The following is a 19,669-nucleotide window of genomic DNA, read 5'->3' as shown; positions in this document are numbered from 1 at the left end:
AACAGAATGCAACAGTTAAACCATAATAGGGAAATAAGCAATAAAAATCTGCACAAAAGAGCCATAGAACTATTATTATGTAACTGTAAGCTGTAAGATCTGAACTACTGCTGCAGAGTGTTTGGACTATTACTGCAGAGAGAACACTATAGTGTTTTATTTAATATAAGGGTGGCATTAGTTTTGTTCTAGTACTGGGCAGCGGTTCCCCGAGGGCAAGGGTGACAAACACCTAGATTTGTAGCCCTCATGTTTGCAAAGGAAACTTTCACCGTGACCTAGGACAGAGCAAACTTTTCCCATCAGAACAGTTTTTTGTCCAATGGAAAATTCGGTCTTCGACTAAACAAAAATGATCATGTAGAGTGAGAGGAAGAGAGGCGGGGGAAAGGAGGACTGAGAAGGAAGAGTGACAAGGGGTAGAAATAGCAGCGATGTTAAAGGTAGAATATTCTCCCCCTCGGTGATGCTGAATGTGACGAAAAGGTACTGAACAAATTATGATAAAAACTAAACATTTAGCTACTACATACTTCCACCCTGTGCAAATCTGCCATTGACATCAGTGGGAAATCCATTTGTGCTAAATTTATACCCCCGCCACAGAGCATGATAATAAAGGGAAACTTGCTTTCTCCTCAAAGGGATAGCTAGCACACAACAGGAAGTCCATTACATGCAGCTGAACTCTTGACTGCTACAGCATGGGTGTGGCCTAAATGGCCTAAATCTGACCATGGATCCACTGGTGAAGAAGCCCCATGAGGAAGAGAGAAGCAGAGACAAAATGACACAGAGAAGCAGAGAGGGAAAAGCAGAGAAACAGCCTTGCTCTTGACACACTGGCCATTGGGAAAGAAAGGGGAAGCTGTGGCAGCAGTCTTAATAAGGAAGAGCAAATGAGGTAGGACAAAAGAGGGAAGAGAAGGACTGAAGGTGAGTGAAGGGAATAGAAAAGGAGAGTGACTGAGAGGGATATAAAGTGGAGAGCTAAAGAAATGAGCAGGGGGTCTTGAGGAGGAAATAGGAGAGACAGAGAAAGAGTGAAAGAGGTGGGCACAGGTACAGAAAGATGGGGAAGAGGAGAGACAGAAGATGAGAGCGACGGGGGAAGTGTCATAGAAGGAAATAGAAAAATTGAGATGTAGAAAAGAATGAAATTGGGAGATGGAAAAATGGGAATGGTTTGTTGGGGTGTTTTTTCTGAGAAGACTTGTAAAGAGAGTTTTCAGAGACAGGCAATGAGAATGATTAAAGGCCAGGCAAAACTTCCATGTGAAGAGAGAATAAAAAAATTGTTTACTCTAAATTGGAAGGGAATAAAATGGGACATGATAAAAACTAACAAAATAATGAGTGGCCCAAAGAAGGTAGTTTAAGAACTTCTATTTACTCTCTCCATAATACAAGAGGAATGGGATGTTCAATGAAATTGCAAGACAGCAAATGTAATACTGATAATAGGAAATACTTCTACACAATGCACATTTAAGCTGTGGTACTCATTGTCATAAGGTATCACTGAGGCCTAGAGTTTACCAGGATTCAGAAAACGATTAGATATTTATATGGATAACAAATATATCCACAGTTATGCTAGTAAAGAGGGTTTTTTTCAAAAAGAACAAAAGTTTGAATAGGATAAGCCTTCATACTGCAAAACATAAGCCAACCTCTAACTGGCAGTGTTAAGGAGCTTTCTGTATGAATAAGATATTCCACAATTTCAAGTTTTCTTCCTCCTTCCTCTGAAGCATCTGGTACTGGCCACTGTCAGAGGCAGAATACTGGGTAGGATGGAGCACTGTTCTGACATAGTTCGGCAATTCTTATGTTCCTAGGAAACCCAGACAGAATGACCAGATTTAGAGTCTGGAGATTTAGTTGGGGGAGGAGAAAGTATGTGGATGTTGTATGGTTGGGAAGTGTGGAATACTGAGGATATATTTTACCAAAGATTTTTTTTCTGGGTTAAAGCCACTTTACACATCACCTCTGACTGTTACACATTGGTAAGTGGGAGTAAGTGAGTTTGAAGGAGCCTAGAGAAGTTTAAGCTGGTGTAATTTACACACTGACAGATCTGGAAGATAGGACTGTAGCAAGAAAACCAACTCACAGGAGGATGTAACTTAAGTATGCCTCTTCTTACTTTAACTCACACTTTTCCAGCCTCTGGGTGAATAAATGACACCAATTTAGACCTCCTTAAACTCCTTTACACCATCTCAAGTGTCATTTCTGAAACTAGTCCTTGGTGTTTCCTCTCACAGAGGAATCGAAAGGGAAACTGAACATTGAGACTGGGGAAGATTAGTTGCGCTGCTTGAGGCTAGCCAAACTTTAGTACTGACCGAACTGTAAAAGTGGAATGTTCACAAAAACCATTTAAAATAAAGGCATTTAAAATAAATTTTTTAAAATTGTATAATAATTTCTGCCCATTAGATGCATGAAGATTCCTTGCTTCAAGTTTTGGTTTATAACAGGAATATTGATTGCAGTTCTGTGACCGGTATGGTGCCAACTGTGTAATTATAGTGTGTGTATGTATGTATATATGTTTGTGTGTGTGTGTGTGAGTAGATATATATAAAGCTGTTTTTCTTTACAGGAGCTACAATGAGTGTGATCTTGGATATCAGAGGATATTTAGCTATCATCATTTCAGCATGTACTGTTACACTCTACACTTTACTGGGAGGACTATACTCAGTTGCGTACACTGATGTGATACAGCTGGTTTTTATGATGGTCAGCCTGGTAAGGCCTATACACTTCTGTGATTTTAGATTGAAGTGTAGAAGAGGTAAAGCACAAGAAACCTGTTTATGTAGAGAAGGGGCTTCTTTATTATTTCCTGATCTCATTATTGCATGGTTAATAACAATCTAAGGAAAACCATTAAAAAGCAACCTTTGCTCTAAAGGCAGTTATATACAGGATGTGAAACAAAGCAGTTCTGCAGTCATAAAACCAATGTCATTTTACTGACCATTTAAATGCAGCCACTTCTGGGGTGGATGGCAGTAACTGTTTAACAGCACATACGCACACTACACAACAGTTTAGGAGAAGAAGAGAAAATACCAGATATAACTGAAACTATAGAGCATTTAGTTTGATTGTACTAATTGCCCCACTTGGAATCGACCCAGTCACTGGAGCTAACACTGCTACTATTGTGAAATTGCCATAAAATCCTTAATGACCATAGAGTATGGTGACAACCTTAGTTTTACATCTCATCTGAAAAATGACGCCCTGCAGCAGCACAGAAACCCTGGAAGGCCATACTGCAGCTATCAATTGACTGGGGTGTGGGGACTGGGGGAGGGGGGGTGTCGGAGAGCCACCTATTGAATTCCCAGAAAACAGCTGGAGATTGAATCCAAACAGAGGGAAATAGTTCAAGCAAGTTCATGCTCCTTTGGGAAAAAACAGCTGACTCACATACAGTCCATGAAAGATTCTCTGATTTACACAGTATAAATCTGGAGTAATCCCACTGAAAATACTCTGAATTTACACCTACAAAATCCAGAGCAGAATTTGGCCTCATAGATTTATGAGTGTCACTAAGATCAGAATCTAACCCACAGTCTCAGCCCCAAGGATCTTTCAGTATGTCTAATTAAGACAAACACTTCATTGGTTTACAAGAGGAATTACAAAGCAGCATAAATGATATGTAAAACCCTTCATGAGTCTTGGAGCGAGCACAGGGTGAACAATAATTCTTTTATGAGGCTGTAGTGTTGTAGTTTCTAGGTCAATTCATCAAAAGACCAAATTTCCCAAGTCCTTCCAAGTGCCTTCCCCAGTAGCTTATTTTAAATCCAGAATGTGCAAGAGTGCCAGAAACCACCTCAAAGTCAGAACTTATTAGAAAACAATTCTTTCCGCAAAGCTGGAACATGCCATTTTCTAAATGTCTGTGTTAAAACAGCAACAGGTTTCTCAATCAATACACTATTCAGACTCACAAAAACCTCAATTCCACCTTCTCTCCAAATCACTGTTAAACTGAATAACAGTTTAAAAATATAAATATATTTAATAACTTAAGGGGGAAATATCTTCAGAGAATATTTTAGGTATTTTTTTTAAAGATTCAAAGTTCAGATTAAGGTTACACTTGTGGGAAGAACCATGCACGTGTTGGAAAATTTGGAAATGCTCATGTCAGGTACCCAAAGTTAGGTGAAAGTTTAAAGAAAACAGTCCTTGCCCAATAGTGCTTAAAAACAACTCAATTCCATAAGCACGTCTAACTTTACTCGCGTGAGTGACACCATTAATTTCAATTAGAGTTATGCACATGCTTAAGTGTTTGTAGGACCGGTACCTAACTTCCCAGTCCTACACTGAGTTCTATGTGGGAGGATCCCTGCATCCACATAGAGCTCCAGTGAAATCCATGGATCTGTAGGAAGGCAAGGGGTCTGCGTAAGATGTGGGTTTCAAAGCACAGTCCTACAAACACTTATATGAAGTACTCAGGCAAGCAGTCCAATGGGACTAATTCACACACATAAGTATTTGTAGGATGGAGCCTTTAGTGGACATCCAAAACAATCCCAACAGAATGAGCAGTGGGAGATGACTGTCAGAGTGTTGCACTTTAATTTGCAATAAACGGGTCTGTAACAGCACTTCTAAATTAGATGGGCTGAAATTAAAACTATTTAAATCAAAAACAGTGTTTAGTCTTAGCATATTAGAAAAAGATCATGATGATTATGACTGTGTATCCACTCTGGATCCAACACCACCGATCACTGGAACTCTGTCTTTGAAGGGTCAGATTACTGCACAAATTTCTTAAAACAGTTTCCCCCTCCCTCCATATTTTAGAGAGACAGGGAGTGTCTACACAAGCTCTTCTTATGCCAGGATTATTATGAGTATTCTGAGTGGAAGAGGATGCATTCCATAAGTAGTAAATAAGACACTAAAACTCACACAACCTACAGTTCCCGACCCCAGATCCCTTCCACAGAATGCTCCTCCAAGGCTCAACCTGGGAGCGACTCACCAAGCTCTGCAGAATATTAACTCCTGCAGCCTGACTTTCCTCTCTCTGATACCAGCTGTATGCCAATGTAACTCCATGGAGCTCATCCTGATTTACAGGGATGTGAGATGAGCTTCAGGTTGCATGGGTTTTGGAGGAGCTAGGTTTAGGACACAGCAGCTGCATCCCTTCTCCTGGCTGTAGTTTTTCAGGTGCAGAGATAGCATAAGCCAGGGTCTGGCATCTGTGTTTTTGTTCAGACTGTTTTATTCTAATATCACAAACAAAATAGTCACTAGGGAATTCAGGCAGGGAGATCCACACAGGCCAAAGTGGGGAAACTTTAGTCTTCAGTTTGTCTTTCCTTAAATGTTGCAAGCCTGATATGACCCAAGGGAGGGACTTTATTTGAACTCTGCAAGGCTTCATTACTACAGTTCTCCAACTGCTTTTATGGAACAGCATGGGCCCCCTCTGGTGGCTAGGTTAACACTAGTCACTTAACCGGCAGCTGAGTCTAATGTCATCCAGAACATGGCTATAAACAAAACAGCTGTCTTCAAAATAGGGTGACCAGATGTCCCGATTTTATAGGGACAGTTCTGAAATTTGGGGCTTTTTCTTATATAGGTGCCTATTAACCCCCATCCCAATTTTTCACACTTGCTATCTGGTCACCCTACTTCAAAAGGTGTTAGCCATTTAGGCACGATTGCTTTTTTCATCCAGAATGGGTGCTCAAGGTGGGGTGAGAAAAGCAAGAGGCACTAGGAACTGCTGGGTGCCAGAAGCACACTCACACATGGCTAGAAATAACTGCTGCACTTGTGTCCAGAGAGCTCAAGGAGAATGCAGGCTACCACCCACATCAGCACCAGCCTCTCCCAAAGGGGCAGGACAGACAATGTCCTCACCCTATCTATGCCAGCCAGCAGAGACGCTCCCCTCCGTGGGGAGCGTGGTATTATTCTTGAGGCCCAGAGAGCTTTATATTTAACATGACATTATTACTTAAACACTTAAAACACAGCAACAAGATCCTGCTATAAGTGACAGCCAGCCACAGCTTGTTCTGGCCTGGCAGTCTGGAATCCTGCTTTCCAAAATGGAGGATGACCTTTGGTCTCTGCTGCCACACCCCACACCCTTACAGCACAATCACAGCTGTTCCCCATTGGGAGGGTACTATGTACCAGGGGCGTAGCCACAAGTGGGTCTGGGTGGGCCACAGCCATCCAGGCCCACCCCCTCCAGCCTGGCTCTGCTCCAGCCCCAGCACTTGCCCCATTCCCCCCACCTGCCAACACTCCAGCTGGGGGGTGGGGTCCGGGTGCAGGGGCTTGTCCCACTCTGCCTGCCCGGCGCTCCAGCCGGGGAGTGGGGTTGGGGGCTTGCCCTGCTCCACCCTACTGCCTGGCACTCCAGTTGGGGAATGGGGTCAGGCACTTGCCCCTCTCTGCCTGCCTGGTGCTCCAGCCGGAGAGCGGGGTTGGGGTGCAAGGGCTTGCCCATCCACCCAAAGTCGGGACCCACCCAAGAGTCCCTTCCTGGCTACGCCATTGCTATATACAGTAGTACAACATAAAGGGGAGTGTACCAGTGACACTGCTCTCAGTCTTTTATTCTACAGGGTTTGTGTCTTCACATCGCCACCTCCATGGGCCTTATAGCCAAAGCTGAGCTCTTAAAGATTTAGGGCAAAAGTAAACCTTCAGTTTTTAGGTATGTTCAGGACAGCAGCCTCATGTGCAAATCTGTGAAGAGGGTCAGGGCACTGCTCTCTAATTGAATGAGTCACATCCAGGATTCTCAAGGGGGAAAGTGCTTGCTGTACCTTTAGAAGGCTCTCTGAGTTATAACAGTGTTGAGTTGCCTGTTTTCCCCACTGAAATAGATACTGGTAATTGCATCATCACTGCTTAATCACCATCATTATTCAAGAGCCTGCATGATTAATATTTCAGCCGCTGTTTTGTTAGAGCCAAATGGGATAGATTCCATTTGATTTGCCACTGGCTGTTCCCAGCCCCATAGCAGTGTATTCCGTCAAGAAGCTGAGATAAACTGCACTGGATATGACTACATGGAGTCAGGACTAGGCGAGGCTATGCCTTGGAACACAGCACAACACCCACAGGACCTGTGCAGCAGTCTTTCTGCAGATCTATAGAAAAGCTCAGGTATAGGGAAGAGTCCTCGACATGCTTCCCCACTTCAACCAGCTTTAGGGCTGGTTTGTAGCACCACAGCAATGCAAAGCAACTTCTCTATACAAAACCAGCCACTTTATAAAATGACAAGGACAGAGTACCCATGTGAGCTGTATAAAAAGAGCTATCGAAAACAAGACAGAAGTTTAAATGGAAAGGTTAAATAGGACTAGTTTATTTCCCCCTTCTCAGCCTCAGTCTACTCACAACCATCATCCTTAACATTAGAAAAATCCCATATAAGAGCTTAAAGGTGGGAGGCAATTTCAGATTTCTGTGGAATGCCAAGATTTCGTGGTGGTATGGTCTGGGGAGGGGGAATTTCAGGATTATAGGGAAAACAGAAGAGTTACAAATGTTGTCTGGTGTACATTATCCTTTTGTACTGATAATTGTTTTCATGCTAAACATAGTGGACTTGTGTGCCATTTGCACTGCTGAACTCTGCAACTGAAAGCATTTATTATACTGCTGTTAATGAATTCTATCAAGTACCATGGATTGGCAAACTAGAAACAGAGTATCTTGGAAGATGGTTAGATGAACTTCTGTATGTGGTAAGAGCTTCTTTTTTCCATCCTTTCCTTCTAATAGTTCACTTGGAGTGACAGTAAAAGCAAAGCACCTTTTTATAAACCCACTAGTACAGACTGAGTTTCACACGATAGAATACAGGGAGAAAGACACTTCAGAATTTCAGATATTTTTATGAATGCATCTTTATTATGGTTAAGGCTAAGATTTTGTCCCGGATATTTTTAGTAAAAGTTACAGACAGGTCACGGGCAAAAAAGAAAAATTCACAGAAGATGTGACCTGTTGCCGTGACCTATCCGTGACTTTTACTAAAAATATCCAGGACAAAATGGGGACCTGCGGGTCCCCACACCGCCTGAAGCGGGGCAGCTGCTTGGGGCTAGGAGCTACCTGCAGCAGCTGGGGGCTGCGGGGTACCCCTGCCTCCTGCAGCTCCAGGGGTCCCGCACTGCCTGTGGCAGCTGGGAGGTGCCCAGGCCTCCATGCAAGGTTTAAAAATCTGAAATGCCATAGGCACTGACTTACCTTCTGCCCCGTGGGTGCTCGACCCCTCCCCCCACCACCCCTGGCCCTGCCCCTGCTTGCCCCTGCACCACCCTCACCCCACCCCAATTCCACCCCCTTCCCCCAAGTCCCCGCCCCCACCCCACCTCTTTACCCTCTCTTCCCCCAAGCGCGCCACGTCCCCACTCCTCCCCCTCCTTCCCAGAAAGTCCTAAGCACCGCCAAACAGCTGTTAGGTGGCGGGCGGGAAGCGCTGGGAGAGGGAAGAGTGGGACGCAGCACTCGGGGGGGGGGATGAGGAGCGGGGGCGGGGGGAGCTTAGCTGCTGGTGGGTGTGGAGCACCTGCTAATTCTTCCCCATGAGTGCTCCAGCCCCTCAGCACCCATAGAGTTGGTGCCTATGTGAAATGTCACCAAAAATTGTAGTTTTGTTTTTGAATACAGGTTTTTTTGTACACAATTCTACATTTGTACATTCAGCTTTCATGATAAAGATATTGCACTACAGTACTTGTATTAGGTGAACTGAAAAATACTATTTCTTGTTTTTTACAGTGCAAATATTTGTAATAAAAAATAAACATAAAGTGAGCACTGTACACTTTGTATTCTGTGTTGTAATTGAAATCAATATTTTTGAAAATGTAGAAAACATCCAAAAATATTCCACTAAATGGTCATTCTATTATTAACAGCGTGATTAATTGTGCGATTAGTCACAATTAATATTTTTAATCACACGATTAATCGTGATTCATTTTTTTAAATTGCTTGACAGACCTAATAATAAACATTAATAATACTGTCTGAGGAACAGGGTGCTCTTATTGCTGTGACTCGTGTCCTGCCTCAGCCCATCCCTCTCCAGGAAGTTTGTTACTCTTGGCTTGTGTTTAAATCTAGATTGTAAGGTCTTAGGGTTGGGCCAGTCTTATTATTTGTCCTGTGTACTGGGTGCTGTAAAAATAATAAATGACAACAAAGGAGTTCCTATGCCAAAGACACCCTGAGTGCCTGACAGGGAAACTCCTGCTGCTTTTCCCACAAAACAGTGGAACAAGGGCAGCTCTGCTACAGAATGAAGGAAGCCTAATGAATGAAGGAGCATACACCCCTGTGGGCTATAAAGCCTGGTTCTGCATGGGATCTTTCCTGGCTGCAGTGGAAAGGGATGGGGTTAGGAGAGAGACAAGCCCAGGGAGGAGTGGGGGCCAAGATAATGGATGCCACAGATCTACCAATCACCCTCCCCTGCAAAAGGACAGAGTGACAGGCAGAAGGAATATTACCAACCCACAGGTTTCAGTAGCAGCAGTAACACCAGACTACTGTCTGGAGGGAGGAACTGCCTTCATGAGGATAGGTTTGCCCCGAATCACAGGCGTCATTTCAGAAAAATTCAGGGGAGAGGGGGCGAAGTTGCGTCAGCATGCAGAACATTATATGTGATTATATTATATCCTGCAAAGTTGGGAGGGAGGGAGACAAAGAGCGGAAGACATAATGGAGTATACAGACCTATGAAAATTCTGGTGGGGGAGGGAGCAAATGAAGGTCTATAGCAAACGTCACTCCAGCCTCTAATAATGATGCATGAGTTATTTTTAATGGTTTACCTTCTTTTCAGGCTCTTGGAAGTATTCCATGGCAGATCTATTTCCAAAGAGTCCTCGCGGCCTCCTCATCCAGACAAGCAAGGCTCACTTCTTATTTTGCAGGGTTTGGGTGTGTTTTCATGGTCATTCCATCTGTTCTTATTGGTGCAGTTGCTGCTTCTACAGGTAACACAAAAGCTGTTTCTTTCCATTAGTACCCTGAGGCCATGACCAATGGCCTATTTCGCTAGGCGCTGTACACACACACACACGCCCGTGTCCCCAAAATCTTGCTGTCTATACGTATGAGGCACAAATGATGGATAGAACAAACAAATGGGGAAGAAAAAGTAAACAGTGACACAATGAATAGCAAAGTAAATATCAATCTCACTGTAACAGGCATCTTCCCTCTCCTACATGGAGATGCAGTGTCTGCCTCAGTTTCCCAATACATGGTGATCTCCTTTTAGCTGGCTGGAAGGAGGTCTCAGAGAGCCCTGTTGTCAAAATTAAAAATATTCCAGGATACAAAAGTCACAAAGAAGAGTCCAAACAAAATGGAAAAATCCAAATCTTCCAGACAGCCTTTTTGGCTTTCTTTCCAGGGCCTTCTCCTTGGTTGCAGAGGTTCCCATCTCCTATAGGTGGCACCATAAAGAAATTCCATCGTCTAGTGCAGTCTTCAGCCCAGGCTTCCTCAACCACTAAGGGTAAAGTCTACTCAGCCATTAAACACCTGCGACTGGCCCAGGTCAACTGATTTGGGCCCCCAGGGCTTGTGTTGCGAGGCTGTAAAACTGTTCTGTAGACGTTCAGGTTTGGACTGGAGCCCGATCTCTGGGACCCTGTGAGGGGGGAGGATCCAGCCTAGGCTCCAGCCTGATCCCAAACATCTACACAGCAATTTTTAGCTCCACAGCCAGAGCCCTATAAGCCTGAGTCAGCTGACCCGAGCCAGCCATGGCCAGGCCAGCCGCAGCCATGCCACAAGTCTTTTATTCCAGTGTAGATGTACCTTAAGCTGCTGTGCACTGCATTAAAATCCCTGCCCTGCTTCACTTTTTTCCAGACACTTCCCACCTTGGCCCATCTCATCCTAGGCCTTCTGAAATGTCTTCAGCAGACACCCTCCCAGGTTTCTTCCCTGGCTCCCTCTCAAGAAGGAATCACACCACCTTGATCCAAGCCCATGAAGAGCTTCCTTACGCTTCTGCTTGCCTGGGCCTTCTGTCCACTCTGAGGAAAGCATTATAGCTATCACCAAGCATTCAAAAACCATGAGTCATGCTCCAAAAATCATGGGACTGGTTTAAAAATCATGAGACTTTAAAAAAAGGTTTCTTTGCCTTCTGGTTTCTGAGCCTTAAGGCTTGGGTCACATTTTCAAACTTTTCTCAATGACCATATGGCTAGAAATGAACTTTTAGTTTTTAAATGAAAGTTGAGTTTCTACACGAAGCCGGGGCTTTAAGAAAATCACCCAATCCTGTGAAACTTGTGATAAAATCGCAAGAATTGGTAGCACTGCGAAAGGCTGCCTCTTATAGTCTCTTTCTTTCCCATCATGCATTGCAGCCTGGCCTACAACTCCTAGAAGACATAATGTCAGGCAGCTGTAGGCTAGAACGTGGAACAGGGCAGGCTGGACCCAGGCCTGCTATCCTCAGTCTCAAAATTCTTTCTACCCCTAAGATCATTCTTTCCACTCTGGAAGTTATATTTTCCTCATTAATTTTCCAGATATGGTTAAATAGGCAATGCTCTGGTACAAAGAGGTTTGTTTGTTTTAATCCCTAGTCATATATAATGAGGACTAGATCCTCAGCTGGTGTAAATCTGTGTAGCTCACACCAATTTACAATAGCTGAGGAACAGTCCCTCAGAATTAAAAAAAAAGAAAGCTCATTGCAATATTAGGCTTACAGAGTTACAGTCACAGAGATTCAAAATGTCAGCGTTGCCAACTCTCATGCAATCTCAGCAGGGAAAAGAATGGTGTCAAGGCTGATTCCCCATTCTGGCACTTCGAGTGCAGAAGGTGGAGGCCCACACGGATTCTAAAAATTAATACTGGACACTGCAGGCTTGTATTAAACTCCCAAGTTTACAGCTTCTCTTTGACCTTGGATGGGTAGATGCTGCCACCACCCAAGTGCAAAAAAACAAAACAAAAAACCAACCCCTTTAGACCCAGGAAGGCGCACTTGGGAATTCCTCCCTATGAGGTACCCTCAAGCCCTTTCACCTCCACTCCGGGGAAGAGCTGAGAAAGAAACAAAGGAAATCAGCTGTTGCCACCAGCTAATTAAACAACGTGCACAAACCTCTTAGGACACAAAAACCCAATCCTGTTGTTTAAAAAGGTAAATTTTATTAAAAACCAAAAGAAAGAAAATACATCTGGAACTTAGGCTATTGCTAGATTTAAAAAGAGCAAATATAATAATTAAAGCATCAAGAATGGTTTTCTTGAGGTCCAGCTTAATGGTTACCAGCAAAACAAAAGCATTTGGGGGTTAGCACAGAGGAGTCCACAAGCCATAAAGAAATAAAAGAGATAAATCTAATCACATCTTTCTAGACATTTTCTGATCTACTTACATATCTGGGGTTTCAAATGAGTAGTTTCTAGGTATGATCTAGTGATTTTCAAACCTGGCCCACAGCTTTTTACAGCATAGCTACAGCCCTGTCTCTGCTCTGTCCCCTCTCTCTAGAGAACAACAACAGACAGAAAAAGGGAAAGTTTTTTCCCAATTTTAAAAAGTTCTAGCCCTCCCATTGGCTCTTTTAGTCAGGTCCCCACTTCCTTGCTTTACCTGTAAAGGGTTAAAAAAGCCCATAGGTAAAAGAAAGTAGAGAACAGCTACTAACAGGGATTTTATAGCTAACTGGCTGGCTGGGTGTCCGTAAAAGAGAGCTATCCCACCCCCCACCCCCCCCCTTCACTTATCACAAATGGCCTCAAGGTTAAACCATAAGAAACTCAGAAAATCTGAGCTTTGTTCCCAGTTCTACCACAAACATCCTGTGTGATCTTGGACAAGTCACTTAATCCCTGTGCCTCAGTTTCCCATTTGAAAAATCAGGATATTACTACTTCTCTACCTCAGAAAACTATTGAGATGATAAACTTGTTGGTATTAGTGAGGTGCTCAGATACTACGTTGATGGGGCCTAAATATCTATAGTATGTAGACAGGAGCTGTCATAACCCTTCTTCTGCCTGTGCATCCCCAAATTGCATTGACTTTTGTTTGTAAACCAACTGATTTGATGAAGTTCTTGTTTTACGACATTCCAAATAGTAGATAGTGTGCCCACAGTTTGTACTGCATAGTGGGTAGACATGAATGCATATATAAATTCCTAATGTAATGCTTCTCTATTTGTAAGCTTTTGTACATATGATGTTGCACCTGATCTGCCTGGTAGAATGTTTTAATTTGCAATTGCCTGTTCATGCAGTACAAGCCTTTGAAATATTATAGAAATTAGCTTTTTAGTTTAGTGATGCTTATACATAGGTCAGTACAAAAATGTCAGTTCTGATGCTAACATAGATCTAATTTATATCCTCTGTAGCACAAATCTGTGTACTTGTACAAAATGAAAAATGGTGGTGGTGGTAATGCTAACAATATACTTTGGGAATTTTACCTCTACAGAGAAGTTACAGTATATGAAGACTTCAAGGACACAAGCCCCTTAAAATGTACTTGAAAGAACAGGACTTGCCACAAATTTGGAAAATGTGTTGTTTGTCAAGAAAATCAAAAGAATGCAAAACTACCAAAAGCTACCAGTGCTGAACAGAATTCGGTGATTCTGGCAGCAGAAGCCAGGAGAGATTAATTGTATGGATGACTACTGGCTGAGTTTTTTAGGTTAGATGAAATTAGATGAAAGTTTCTAACCCTCAGAAGAGTGAAGTTTTGGAATAGCCTTCCAAAGGAAGCAGTGGGGGCAAAAGACCTATCTGACTTGATAAGTTTATGGAGGAGATGGTATGATGGGATAACATGATTTTGGCAATTAATTGATCTTTAACTATTCATGGTAAATAGGCCCAATGGTCTGTGATGGGATGATAGATGGGGTGGGATCTGAGTTACTACAGAGAATTCTTTCCTGGGTATCTGGCTGGTGAATCTTGCCCACATGCTCAGGGTTTAGCTGATCACCATATTTGGGGTTGGGAAGGAATTTTCCTCCAGGGCAGATTGGAAGAGGCCCTGGAGGTTTTTCGCCTTCCTCTGTAGCATGGGGCACGGGTCACTTGCTGGAGGATTCTCTGCTCCTTGAAGTCTTTAAACCACGATTTGAGGACTTCAATAGCTCAGACATAGGTGAGAGGTTTTTCGCAGGAGTGGGTGGGTGAGATTCTGTGGCCTGCCTTGTGCAGGAGGTCAGACTAGATGATCATAATGGTCCCTTCTGACCTTAATATCTATGAATCTATGAATCTTCCTTCTATGCTGTGCTTTGAATTATTTTCCTTCAGATGAACGTTCTGGTGTTTTTCAAGGTTGAATTTCATTTAATTTTTTCTTCCATTTTCATAACCCCCAAACCACAGACCTCAAAGTATGATGAAGCTTAGAAAGTTTTGGTGGATTTCTGACAATTTAGAGATCTTACAGAGCCCAGGAATGCTGACAGTGTTCCTAATGATCTTTCCCTTCAGAGTTATTGATTGTTTCAGGGGAAATAAGTATGTCTTACTGCACCTTGCAGGGAAAAATAAAAGGTCAAGATCAATGCGGAATTCACTGTTAGTTACTTCAACACAGGAGAGAGTAAAGGAATGAAAAATTAAACACAGCAAATCCAAAACTCCCTGTTAATTAATGTTCTTTTCTTTTTTAAGACTGGAATCAGACAAGCTATGGTCTGCCAACCCCTAATGAAAGAGGGGAGTCCAGCATGATATTACCCATAGTTCTGCAGTATCTTTGCCCAACGTATGTTTCCGTTGCTGGCTTAGGAGCCATTGCTGCTGCCGTCATGTCTTCTGCAGATTCAGCCCTTCTATCAGCCAGCTCCATGCTAGCTCACAACATCTACAGGAAAATTCTTAGGAAAAAGGTGAGGAGTCTTTGTGAGCCGCTGACACCATGGATCACATAGGGAAAGTTATGGAAGGTTTTTAAACTACTCCTCTGTATGCCCCCAGGAGATTTCTCAAGGCGAATGTTGCTGTAAAATGCTGTCATTGGGCTCTAGACATGGGATGGAATCACTACAGAGAGCAGACTTTGAACTAGTCATTTAGCAAATGAAAAAGCTGTGCATCTATTTCATAGCCTCAAATGAAGTCAAAGAGAACAGCAAAAAGCCCTTGGGCAAAGCACTTCAAAGCACTCATGCAGCATATTAGAGAGCAGAAGGCGCTTTTTGGCTCCTCTCTGACTATTGTTCCATTTGTTAAAGTGGTTTTGTTTCATTATTAATGACTCCAGAAAGAGAAACCTGGCCTTCCCAACAAACTTAAGATGCTCTCATGTGACACAGAGGAGGCAAGAAAACTTTAGAAATTGGAACTAAAAAAAGTGACAGAGAAGTTTTCTAGCTGGGGACAGGATGATTTAGTTGGGGATTGGTCCTGCTTTGAGCAGGGGGTTGGACTAGATGACCTCCTGAGGTCCTTTCCAACCCTGATATTCTATGATTCTATGACAGCACTTCAGTGCTGGTGAAATGATTTATCTATAAAGTTTGTAAATCACACTGATATCCTATGATTTAAAGGTACGTAGTAAAGATAAGACAGGAAATTGAATTTCTTGGGGTCTGTACTTTGTTACTTGGTGGCCTGACCTTTTTATTTAAACTCTGGCAAATACATTGTGTTATGACAAAGGAAAAACTAGGAGGCCAAGATTAATGCACAAGGTGACTGTATCCTAGAAATGGGTATTATTAATCTTATTTGTATAAGATGTATAGCTAGGTTTTCAATATCAAGCTGCTTTAGAAAAATATATCACTAATTTGACTGGGCAAGTAACCCTCCAGAATTAACAGGCTGGTCTGATTTTCCTGAAAGGTTGTTCTCACTTCATTACTAAATCAAAATGGCTGCTAAAACAATGGGGCCTAGATTGTGCACCTTTTACTCATGCTAGTGAGCACTTGCTCACACGAGTAGTCACAGTGAAGTCAATATCAATATCTTGAACTGCTGAAATCAAGAGACTGCATGGGAATCTCAGCTTTCTTTTAAACAAAAGTTTCTAATCCTCACGGTGATGGAGAAAACCTTGAAAAGGGTGGAGTACATATTGAAGGTTTAGACATGAGAATGTAAATAAAAACAACCCAAAATTTATTTATATTTTTAGATCTCGTGATGGGGGGGGAGGGGCTGACTCATGATTTTTCAGGGCTTGGGGTTGGTAATTGTGTCTGCCAAGGCAAGCACAACCACATTCAGAGCCTGTAGTGCTCCACTGAAGTCAGTGGCAAAACTCACCAGGCTATTTTAAATAGATTTGGCCCAAATCATCATCTCCATGGGGGATGGGGATGGAAACCGTACATGTTCCTCACTTGGGGGAGTTCTGTTTCAAACAGCAGTACCTCAAAGCACACCACAGAACAGCGAAGAGAGTCCCATGGCCTGTCTATGCTACAGAGCGTTTGCAGGCATAGATATGCTGACAAAGCCCCCTACTGGAGACACAGCATATGCCAGCAAAAGGAGTTCTGTCAGCATAGCTACCCCCCACCTCCCTGAACAACATCAGCTCTGCCAAAAAAAAGCACTCTTGTCAGCACAGTTGCGTCCACATAGGAGGCTTTGCTGGCATAACTGTGTCAGCTGGAGTGTGTGATTTTTTTCATACTCCTACCTGACATAGCTGTCCTGGCAACACTTTGTAGTATTGGCCAAGTTAGCGTAACTTACACACTGAGAATTCCAGAAGGTGAAAATTATAGTTGCTTACACTCTCTTAGGTATTTTCATTTAGACTTGCCTCTGATTTCATCCCACATAATCTATCCCAGCATGAGGCCCACCAGCGGGACTTAAAAGCAACTCAGAAAAGCTCTTTAGTGCAAGAGTTAAAATCTACCCTCACTTCTGTAAACATTTCTTAAATTTACCCATTTTTAATATGGAAAATTCCTTACCACAGACAAATAATACAAATGTAAAATCTGTAAGGATCAATATTATTAGTTTGGTGAAACATATGAATTCTGACCTGGTTTGATACTACAGTTAATGTCCTGGCCTCTCCACTTGCATGCCTCAGTTTTTGGGAGCTCAGTTTTGTGGACATATTGTGTGATGTAATGTTGCAAGGAGCTGAACACCTGCAGCTCCCATTGGTTTCGAATGCAGCTGTAGATGGTCCAAACCTCTGAAAATCAGGCTCTGGTGTCTAAAGTTGGGCACCCAAAATTCAAGGCCACTTTAGCTAATGTGCTGGCCTCAGTCATTAATCAACAGTACAACTAATAAAGTTCCTCCTTTATTTTAAGTGGCAGAGGTGCGGGCTTTGGCGCTGAAAGGCCTGAGTTCAAACACTACTGGCAAGGCAGGGGCTGTTACACAAGCACTAGAGTGCACTGTTATAACAGTGCCAGCATCTATTAATAAACTCCTCTGACTTTTGTAACCTTGAGATCTAATTCAGGGTGAGATTAAAAATGAGCCAATGATGATTTCTACAACAATACTCTCTTATTTTACAGGCTACGGAGAAAGAAGTCATCTGTATAATGAGGGTCTCCATGGTGGTTTTTGGGGCAGCAGCTGCAGGCCTGGCTTTCCTTTCTAACTCTGTTTATGATCTGTGGTTCCTGAGTGGTGAGCTGGTATATGCCCTTCTCTTTCCCCAGCTCTGCTGCGTGCTTTTCATTCCCAGCACCAACACATATGGCTCAGCTGCTGGATTCCTCTTCGGGTTCCTGTTAAGGCTGCTGGCAGGGGAGCCTTCCCTGAAAATCTCCCCTATTATTCACTACCCAGGTTGCTCTCTTGTGGATGGGGTCTACATTCAGCTGTTCCCCTTTAAAACCTTCACCATGCTTCTCACTTTGGGGACTATCATTGCTGTTTCATACCTGGTGGCGTTTTTGTTTAAGAGAAATATCCTCCCTCACAGGTGGGATGTTTGCAGCGTAATAAAAGAAAGGGAGGCTTCTGTTCCACTCCCTGAGATAGACGAACAAGCGGGCTTACAAGTAAATATAGTTTATATTAATCCTATTGAAATACATACTTAATATTGTGTACTTCATAATATGGGCTAAGGTATTTTTCATTACATGCTGAGTTATTTTTATTCATGATTATTTATAATATCCCCCTAGAAAGCTGGAAGCTGAAATCTCTTTTCTGATTAACATTGTTTCTTTCATTATACAGACATATATTGGTTTGTTATTATAAGATTGAACGTTTGCGATGAAACTGAACGTAAACCCCAAAGCCAAACAAATCCACATTTGAGGAGAGTTTGAGATGTGGATCTGAACTTTGGGACTGGTCTCTGTCTTTATAATAGATTAAACCAAATCAATTGAGCCAACATTTAAAACTAATAAAGGATTTATTTTTTTCACAACCACAGAATTAACATGTGGAATCGCTGCCACAAGCTATCACTGAGGCCACAAGCTAAAAAAAGATTCAGTGAAGGATTAGAAGTTTATAAAGCTAAAGAAAGAAATCCACAGTTCTATTAGACAGGGTTTTCTTTAAAGAAGAAAATCAACCACTAACTGATGGGAGTTGGGAATAAACTGCCCTATGGGCATGTTATTTCATAACTGTCTATTATGGGGGTTTTTGCACTTTCCTCTGACAAATCTGGTGCTGGTCTCTGTTAGAGACAGGAGGACACCGGACTATATGGACCTCAGTTGTGAGCCCATACTGCAATCCTATGTTATTATGTAAAAGGTGTGTCAAAAACAGCCACATGAAGAATATTTTGAAAGGCAGGGATTGTGCCCTTTCAGTAAAAAAGAGTAGAAGTCATTCATTTTGGCTGCATAATAATGAAAATGAAGAATTTGAACTCAGTTCATTTTTCCCTCTAGTATCCAACTTTGAAAAATGTACAAACAATTACAAGCTTTAAGAGATGCATATATGTTTTACTTAAACATATTGAGGCCTGTTTCTGATGTAACTGTATAGACTTCAGCTCAGTTGCAAGAGGAATGAATGGGTGTCATGAACCAGGATGTGAGTGGTCAGGCCTTGTGGTTGGAGCAGGAGTCAGAAGCCAGAGTCGGCGTCAGAGCTGAGTCTGGAAGCCAGTACCCAGAGCCAGGGGTCAGAGTCGAGTCAGGAAACAGAGCTGGAGCGGATTGGACTGGAGCTGGGCAGGAACAAGGCTTTCACAGGAGCAATTGCAGGTGTGCACATGTACATTGACAGCCAGAGATCAGTCGTTGCTGTTGGGCTAAAGCGCAGGCTTGCTGACTTCCTTGGCCAATCAGTGGGAGAGGTCAATCAGGCGGCCCTGCGAGGATCAGCTGTGCTCATAGGCTGCCCAGAGACTGAGTGGGGAGCTGCACGTCCTCATTCCTGACAATGGGGCCCAAATGTCTCAATTCATTGGCCTCCTAAATGGCAGGTGTAATGATTCAGAAGCAGGCAAAATAGTCGAGGCACGTATGAGAAACGGAAATGTAATTCGCACACTGCAGTGCAACTGTGATCCGAATCCCCTTAGTTGAGTTATCTTTACTGGGCCAGGGGAGGAGACTTATTCATTGTTTCGGACAGCTGTGTTCGTGCAGCTTTTAGGCAGATGAATGGCATCATCTCCTTGAAAGAG

General features: G+C 42.9%; 1 protein-coding gene across 1 annotated transcript in view; it reads left to right on the top strand.

Annotated features, from left to right (window-relative positions):
- LOC140905633 (high affinity choline transporter 1-like) overlaps positions 1-18,104 on the top strand; it is a 32,306-nt gene extending 14,202 nt beyond the window's left edge. Inside the window, exons 4-8 of the mRNA XM_073329138.1 lie at positions 2,615-2,763; positions 7,641-7,784; positions 9,896-10,049; positions 14,737-14,954; positions 17,571-18,104. Coding sequence (XP_073185239.1) covers positions 2,615-2,763; positions 7,641-7,784; positions 9,896-10,049; positions 14,737-14,954; positions 17,571-18,104 — 1,199 coding nt within the window. The remainder of the gene's footprint in view (positions 1-2,614; positions 2,764-7,640; positions 7,785-9,895; positions 10,050-14,736; positions 14,955-17,570) is intronic.
- Positions 18,105-19,669: the final 1,565 nt, after the last annotated feature.

Source organism: Lepidochelys kempii, chromosome 1 (assembly GCF_965140265.1).
Source record: "Lepidochelys kempii isolate rLepKem1 chromosome 1, rLepKem1.hap2, whole genome shotgun sequence".
In the NCBI taxonomy this organism is placed as follows: Eukaryota; Metazoa; Chordata; order Testudines; family Cheloniidae; genus Lepidochelys; species Lepidochelys kempii.
The sequence above is the reverse complement of the archived record's forward strand: the minus strand, read 5'-3'. Positions and strand labels throughout refer to the sequence as shown.